At 44.9% G+C, this 8,874-nt stretch overlaps 1 protein-coding gene across 3 annotated transcripts in view; it reads left to right on the plus strand.

The window, feature by feature from the left end:
- LOC105565526 overlaps window positions 1–7,623 on the plus strand; it is a 33,693-nt gene extending 26,070 nt beyond the window's left edge. For all 3 annotated transcript variants that reach the window (XM_012018796.1, XM_012018795.1, XM_012018797.1), the window contains 3 exons: window positions 94–493; window positions 2,071–2,183; window positions 2,411–7,623. In XM_012018796.1, coding sequence (XP_011874186.1) covers window positions 94–493; window positions 2,071–2,183; window positions 2,411–5,053 — 3,156 coding nt within the window. In that variant the 3' untranslated portion in view covers window positions 5,054–7,623. The remainder of the gene's footprint in view (window positions 1–93; window positions 494–2,070; window positions 2,184–2,410) is intronic.
- The last annotated feature ends 1,251 nt before the right edge of the window (window positions 7,624–8,874 follow it).

Consider the following 8,874-nt stretch of genomic DNA (forward strand, 5'->3'; position numbering starts at 1 on the left):
GAAAAAACTTGTTTCACGTTATATTAATTCCAATGATGATAATATATACTTTATAAATTATTATTTGATTATCACTCAATTATTCATTTATAGACTAATCAAAGTACAGAACCAGTTACGATAGTGGAGGAGCAGAACGGCACGATAGTGGCAGCGGAAGCTTCCAACAGCATGTGGAATGAGAGTGGCACCGGTAGCGCTAGCTGTAGCGGTAGCGTAGCCGAGGAGATCGAGGAGCAAGCCGAGGAAGCGAACAACGCGAGTATGGAGCAGCACATCGTGAAGGAGCCGCTTGCGGAGGAACAACCGCCGGAGCAGCTGCATCTCGAGGGGCAGCCACATTTGGAGAACGGCATGACGACGGTCGATCCCTACCTGGATCCGCTACTGATGCAAGAGCCAGTGCACATGCCGCATATGATGCCGGCTGTACCGCAACCGTACATGTATCCTGGTCACTATATGTTCGGGCCACCTTTGGTCAACGTTAATGGTTAGTTTACGAGATAGATAGATTTAGGATCGGAGCCGTCCCCCTGAGTAATGTGCGCGTGCTATAATATACGGATTGGCAAAATCTGTACTTGCTCTCTGCTACCTGCATGAGCAGACCTACATTCGCCCTCGTAGCCTTCGTTCTGTTCACAGTCGGATGGACGGAACAACGGACAAGTGTGTTGATTTGCCCACGTTTGCGTTTAAGAGAAAGAGGCGCATTTCGGGGAGGGAGCACTAGCGCGAGATGCACAATTTATTACGTAGCAGTCGTGTAAAGTTAATTGAGATTATACTGTTTAATGCGGATAAAAATAGTAACAATCGAAATAAAGTAGAGGATTGGAGCTTGTTAGGTTTTATTACAGTAAAGCTTACTTGTAATTGTCCGAACGTTTCTCACTTGTTAACAACTTTAAGATTTACTTCAAAAAAGTTCTTGACTCTTTGTTGCTCACAGTTCAAAAGCTACTGATACCGCGATCGTTTTCTAGAGGAAAAGTCAAGTCTCGGTTAAAGGTTGACGATTTGATTTCAAGGAAAAATGGTAACGAGACACTTCGTACGCAATTAATCGTTGCATAACCAGGCTACCGTAGAATAAAAAAATTGTAGGAAAAAAAGTAACGATATCGCGCAAGTGTTGAATTATTGATATCTGTGCGGATTTGAACGCTCCTTCCTCGTACTGCGCTACACTGGCCGTAGTACGCTTGATTGTACCTATTTCTAATGTTAAACGAGAACAGTGTCGATCGGAAGCGCGGCCAAAGGAAAGGGATATGCCCCGATTCATGACTTCTGTCCCGTCCATCGGCATCATTGCTGTTTTATTACCGCCGTGCCTCTACCACATTCAAGGTAAAAGGTACCACGCTTTAGACACGATCGTGGAAACGGGAGTCCCCGCAGCTCCATGAAACAGTATCGATGAGATTGCTCGGCGATTTTTCACGTCGAGAGTGTCCGACGGTTAGTGTATACGTAGTTTATTCTTCACGATCGTCCCTAAAGTTCCAACTCTGTACACGCTCGAGCTGTCTGTTTGTCGCTCGCGACTAACGGCATACATCACTCGCATAAATGTCGATCGATGTACTTCTCACAGCTGCGACACGCCGTATTGTATCTCATTATTCTCACATTGCACCAATAATGAAGCATATCTCATGCGAGAGTCCATTGACTCGCGGCCACCGCACGAGAAGATATACCGTCCTCCCGTGGTCGCACCGGCACGATTTAACGTCGGAAATATGTCTTGGCTGCGCGAGAGACGTGAGATGAGAGTTTGGCAACGGCAGCGCGTTGCTACATCTCAAATAGAACTCGTCAAAAATAACACTTGCGTGTCGTTCGCTTCGATATACAAGAAGTCGGAAGGCACGGAGAAGCAGCGAAAAGCCAGGTTCACTTTTCGCGACAACTCCGGCACGTTCTAGCCGCTCATTTACGCTCCTCTGATCATAACTGTATCATTGGGTCGCCAAATGTCGCACTGAAATATTATTCGTTGACCGTTCTCTCCGTGTCCCTCGACAGACCGATAACGCGCGACAATTTCTTCTGTCCAAGGTGTTACCATCCAGGGCGGGCCATTGGTGAGAACTATGGACGTAACCACTATGATGGCGTGCGCCAAGCGAAGAAAGAAGAGAAAGAAAAGAAAACAGAGAAGACCTACTTTGGTAAGTCGACAAAGCTCATCCAACGCAAAATAAGCTAAATGCTGCTAAAACTGTTCTTGTGCAAGAAATAATATGTAATGGAATATAAAATATAAGAATTAACACCAGCAGTTGTATATGTCAAGATGAATATGCCAGAAAAGTAACTATTTTCGTTACGAGATATTTTCGGCTAAAATGGTCGCCTGGTTAAAACCTGACGTTTTTCTTTTTCTGATTAAATTCAGGGTAACACCGAAGATGAGGAAGAAGGGGAATACAGTTCCGAATGTGATAATGATGTATCGTCTTCCCGATTATCCTGGTCAGAATGTCCGACCTCGGTCGCGATTACAATGACCACGACGACGACGGTGGCGGCGGCGGTGGCGGCGGCGAATCGACCGCTCAATCCCGAGTGCCAGGAATTTCATTTGCGGCCGAGTCTGCAATCGCGAATCCTCTCTGGTCCTGTTTCGACATCCGTCGTCAGCACTGTGGCCGAAGAGACCATGTCGTCAGTCAACGACACGCTGGATGTGTCATCTTGCATCGAAACGGAACCCGCCAGTCGCGAGACCGAGACGTGTGATTCATCGCCTGCTCAAAGTCTAACGAACCAGGAAGAGATGGCGATCCGCAATTCGCAGCAAGTCGTCAGGAAGACGTCTTTGGAGAACGCTCAGTCAGTGGCAGTTGGACACGTGCCAGAGAGCAGGAGCTCAGAAATTAACGGTCAAGCGAATCACCTAGTCGCGAATGTGGAGGCGATAGTAACGAATGAAATTACGGAGCAGATAAGGAGCAGTACTCCGATTGATCACGAAGCGCTCTCCAGGACTGACACTAATTTGGAGAATGATGGCGATTCGATCAGTGCCAATGCGAAGCACGAACTAGTCGAAAATAATAGCAACGACGTTAACACAGACACACTGAATAATCGCGTTAAACGTCCTGAAGGAAGTTTAACTAACGGCGATACGAGTCACGAATATCTCGCCGATTTTACGGAGAAGGCGTCAAAGTCGAGATCAGCGAGCCCTCGAGACAATGGCTCCGACTTAACAACGATGAACGTCAACGAAAAAGAGGAAATTCAACGACTGCGACACTGCAACAATTCGTCCGTTGTGCGAGCAGCGTCACTTGGATTACCCAGAAAGTACAGCAAGAAGGGTCTAAAATTCGTGAGAGAGTCTACACCCGGGCCGGACTTGGATGATACCGCGCACCTGGAGAACAGGACGCTCGTACAACAGTTGGAAGGTGTCGAACTGTCGGACGCGGATTGCAAATGCAGTATTGCGAACGATAAGCTGGACGAGACGGAATGGAAAGTGACGAACGAGGAAGTCGCATCGGAGGTGCGTGACGAGGACACGGTCAAAGCAGTAAGCCGGGATACTGTCCAAGGCTCGAACGAAGATTCCGGGTTTGAGAGCCAGACTCGACCGTCGAAGAAGTATCCCATCACGGCTGCGGTGAAGGAGTGGCTGCGCCGAGCGAACTCGCCCGATCTTTTCATAACGTCGGCGTCAACCTCGGAAAGTGAGACGGACGAGGATGATGATGAAGAAATGGATGCAAAGCCGCCAAAAAACTTGCAAGGCAACCCCATGCCTGCACTATCTGCTAATAGCGGCGTCGACAACGTCACGTTGTTGTCGCGCACGGCTAGCTGCGGCGAATTCGCAAAGACCAACAACAATAACAACATCAATAACAACAATAACGCCAGGAACGATCAGACGGAAGCTGATTTGACGTCGACATCGATCGGCAGAAGAAAGAGTGACGCGAAAGTTGTGAAGAGAAAAACAAAGGCAAAGAGAAACGACAAGCGGAACAGGAACGTCAATGAGAAGACGCAGAACCAGTTGGTTTCCTCGTTGGCTTCGTTGGACTTTGTCACTGCCGTGAGATCGAGAGACAAGCCGAAAAATAATGTTGGTGACGTTTGCGAATTTACTCAGGAGGATAGCGTTGCGGGTATGAGGGTTGCTTTAAGTTCTCGGATAAACTCGAAGAGAGTTAACGCAAGACGAATGAAGACATTGAGGAAAATCAGTCAAAATTCTGTTGAGAATATCGACATCAAGATGCGACGTAAAGATACCTTAAACGGCGGGAGGAGCAAGGAAACGAGCGAGGACGGTACGCTGAGCGTACGGACGTTTGAGAAGGGGGAGATAATTGTCTCGCAAGACGGCAGATTGTTACCGACGTCCTCGTACGAACCTGTTCCACTTAACGATCACGGTAATGCCGTCGTCAAGTCCGCTGCTCACATAGACGTGATTAACAAAAACGTGGAGGAGAAGACCAGCAGCGAGAACGAGGAGAACAGCGTAATGATAGCGTCCTCGGTTAGCATAGAGGAGCCCGACGTGTTGGAGTGCTGGGAGGCGGAAACTGTAGAACCTGTGATAACCCCGAGGAGGATGCTGCAAAGCCCGGGAGTCTTGTGCGAGGGTGAGGCGGCGGAGGACGATAACGTCGAGATCGAGAAAGCTACCGTCGAGCATGTGCAGAGGTATTACAGATTGGCGCGCGATACTGTCAACACGGAAGAGGAGTCAAGCGAGTTCAGCACGTCGGTAATCTCGTCCATGTCGAGAACAGTGCCAAATGATCCGGAGGACAAAACGATCGGGTATTTCCGCGGCGAGGAGATCCCGATCTTTATGCCGGACAAAAATCAAGACGTTACCATGGAGAATACCGGAAAGATACCTGTCGACGAGGCGTTCGAGGTATACGAGAGCTATTACACCGGGAAATCGCCGTTCTTGTCGTTCGATACGAAGATGTTCGGGCAACGGCCGTTGTACGGTCAGAACGGCGAGGGTCCGATACCGTGCAGAGCGGTGTGCTGCAATATACAGTAACTCGAAAAAGATACACCCTACCGCAAACTCTTTTTCAAAAGATAAGGCAACAGGATATATTATTATAACATAGCTTATATTATAATAATATATTATTGCGTAACCGCGTCAGGGCCGTCCTCTTCGAAGTAGGCCAAGACTTGTGCTTTCCCCGGGTATATCACGCACGTATGTGTACATGTAATATGCACACAATGTAAAAGCAAATGTCCCGTCTTCGTCGGGCGGAGATTTAACGAATCGCTATTCTTTCAATAAAGTTCAGTGACACGCTCAAAGAGGACTAAACGTCATTTCAAAAGCATCGCGGACCGCGATCCGTTCTTTTGTAAATAGTTTTAAGAGTTCGTTTGTGATCGTATAACTTTCTTGTGGAAAACTTTCAAAATTTTATGTGTGTGGGAGCATGCATTGTAGCAGTCACTCTACGATAGCATTTTACCATTATTACCATTAAACATTGTACGTCATTGTTCGCAATCAAAGACAGAGATTCGTAACGTTTCTCGACGTTCAGCTTTTATCTGGACCGAGCTTGTCAAGAGGCAATACATTGTTTTCTCCGGATTTATAATAGGAAAAGCGTGAATTTTATTTTGCATGAAACGAAAGAGGAGGAAAAGAAAAGAGAGACAGAGAGAGACAGGGGGAGAGAGAGAAGAAAAATATATGGAGAAAGTGTTGAGGCACAAGAGATGCCAGACTGTTGTTTTACTCTCGCTACGATATCTCGTAATACACTCGGTCGAAATGACAAGAGCGTTATTTTTAGAAACTATATAAAAGACACGAATGTTAAAAGACTAGGAGTTATTGTTGCACGTAATCACGTTGGATGGCCTTTGCTTAGGAAAGTTCTGACTGCTCGCAATTTTTAACTCGGCATTATTGGAGTATCCCCGCATGTTCACCCGTGTGAGTTTCCTTTTTCCTTCTCCAGTCGAGAAGGGAGAAGGATGTATCGAGGAGAACCGACAGAGCAAATCGTTCAATAATACATGCTTTGAAATAGCGATACGTAATAATCGCGTAGATGTAATATCGCGTTCTCATACTAAGAGGTACTAGCTGATAAAAAAAAATGGGCAGTGGTAAGAGCAGTGAGCTGTAGCTTTAGCCTGTTATTGAGAAGTATAACGAGATGTATAGAAAAATCTTACGACGGTTACATAACGATCTATATTGCAGTAATCGACGGATGCTTAGAGCGGGCGATCTTTCCTGATGCTCGGTTAACACGAAATTTCAATTTGTAAAAAGATCGTCCCTCGCGTCTTCGAGGTGTAATTTAAGAGAGCGACATCCTTCGAATTCGGGCATCCCTGAAACCGGACAAGCATTCTCGACTCCGAATTTAGCTAGCCGACGATCGCACGGATGATCCCGCCTCTAAACATTCGTCGAGGAATCGGGGAGAAGTAAAGCCTCTCTTTTTTTTTTACTCTTTTCCCCGATAGACGCGTCTCGACCGGAATCGGATGAACGCACCGCAAAGATGCATATGTGTACTTATTATGCATATACATAAAAAAATAAAGCTGCACTTGTTACGACAATAGCCCACGCTTTAGTTGATTTGTGTCCAGGGATAGATCGGGGAGTACCTTAGATTGCATAATCGCGCGTAGGTCGATCGTTAGACGTGGTTCGCGGAGTCATGTATGTCCCATATCATAACGCCCGTAACATACCTCAGAGGGATTGTGTAAATAGAGTCATTCTCGAGGCATTAGCAAAAGGCAAAAAAAAGAGAGATAATAAGTACCGATAGTACATTAATGATAATAAAGAGGAGGGGAAGGAATTGGATCGAGTAGCGACCATAAGACAGGGTGTGAGGCCGTGGATGAAGATGATAACAGGACGGCGGGGAGTAAAAAGAAACGCGAAACCTTATGTCACGCAACAGCAATATGTAGACACCATTGTTCCTGCAAAGTTCTAGTTTCCTTAAGCATGAATAAATCATTTCCATAATGATCAGGCGTAGCTCTATGAACGTTCGTTCACACCAAAGTAACATTAAAGCATAAGTACGAATATTATATCGTTACATTGAAAAAAAAAAGATAATGCGCGTTGCATCAATTGTGTGCCTTATTCTGTGGCGGCCGTTTTTGTAACTATTTCAAAGCACTCTCCTTGATAATAGTCAGTAGCGAGATATCAAGGTGCGATTAAGACTTGTTAAAATTGATGAGAGAAAGAAAGAATGAGAGAGAGAAAGAGAGAACGCGAGCGAGAGAGAGAGAGAGAGAAAGAGATAAGTGCGTGAGAGGGCTCGCCCGCTTGATGATGATGATGATAATGATCCTTGTCAATGCATGCGTACCCGAGGACTCGTTTAGATTTCCTTTTCATGAAATTATCGACCTCATCGGATGCGTCCGACCCAATTGTATGCCGATTATTCATATAAAAACATTAAAGCGTTGCATCTTATACACGAGTCATGTTACTGTACAAGTATATTTTAGTTGAAGTTAACATGTATGAAATAAGTGTACTTGAATTTTGTTGTGTTTTTGCTTATAAAAATATGAATAAAACGTTTCAATTTTTAAAGTCAACACTGTCCCCGATTTTTATTCCCACGTTTCAGACACCCGGTTAGAAAAAGACGAGGGGGAAACCGCTGACCAAAATCTTGTACACCAATGCCCACTAATGCCCAGTGGGCATTACTTTATCTTATTATCTTCTTTTATCTTATTTATCTTGTTTTATCTTATTGTATCTTATAATGCCTCAGCAAGACGTAATGCCCCAAAAATGCCCTAGTAATGCCCGGTAATGCCGCAAATCTGTACACCACAATGCCCTCAGCGGTTTCCCCCTCGGAAAAAGATGAATGATACATTGCATTAAGATTAAAATTGATCTGCATTAATAGAAACGGGTATTAGAAAAAAATATGAGCAAGTTAAATCGAAATTACGCTGAATTGAAAGAAATGGACAAATGTGGGAGAAAGAAAAGAAAATTGACAAAGAGAAGATAGAAGTTGTTTGAAATGAAAATGTTTCTCACTCACCACCCGATGCGCAGCAGCGGAGTTAGCCGCGGTGATTCTGTAACATACAAATAAGAATTTATTAGAGCAGTGTTCAGAAAAATGAATATTGTAAAACATAAGTAATTCTTATGCGTATTAAACGATTTGGTTGGAAGTTTCAACGATTAATGCGCAAGAGATTTTCCCGCAAAGGGATCTTCACAAGAATAAACTGATTAATTTTACACTAAATAAAAAATATTTACCGTAAAGTTGCTCCGCTGGCGCCCGATGCCTCTCTTCTAGACCTCCTCCACTGAGATTGTCCTCCAGCACACTCGCGAAAACACAAAGATCGCTCGCGCGATTTTACACTCCCGTTTATAAAGCCCACGTGAAAATATGTATTCTGTTCCGTCAAGTTCGCCTCCACCTCGAGTCGGCGGGTATTATACCCCAAAAAACTGCCAAATCTCGGAAGTGTGGCCATCGACAGGAACGGACATTTAACGAATACTTTGATCAAATGGGCTTTGAAAAGTCTTTAGTTCGATTATTTAAACGGCACTCCCGAACGCGGCGAAAATAGAAACTTTGTTACACGCGCACTTTTGTTCGTATAATTGTTAGTGAGATTATTTTTTGGCGAGCGATCGATATATTATAATTTTCCGTTATCATTTTACCCGACGATTCGTGTCTTACTTTGCGCTTTCGATCGCATTTTCTCATCAAATTACGCGTGATATTCGTCTCGACGAATCACCGTTGAAATCAACGACATGGATCGCGACAATTGCTTAAACGCGATTGATAAATGTCAATT

Source organism: Vollenhovia emeryi, unplaced genomic scaffold, assembly GCF_000949405.1.
Source record: "Vollenhovia emeryi isolate VEMERY1.0 unplaced genomic scaffold, V.emery_V1.0 DF939151.1, whole genome shotgun sequence".
In the NCBI taxonomy this organism is placed as follows: Eukaryota; Metazoa; Arthropoda; class Insecta; order Hymenoptera; family Formicidae; genus Vollenhovia; species Vollenhovia emeryi.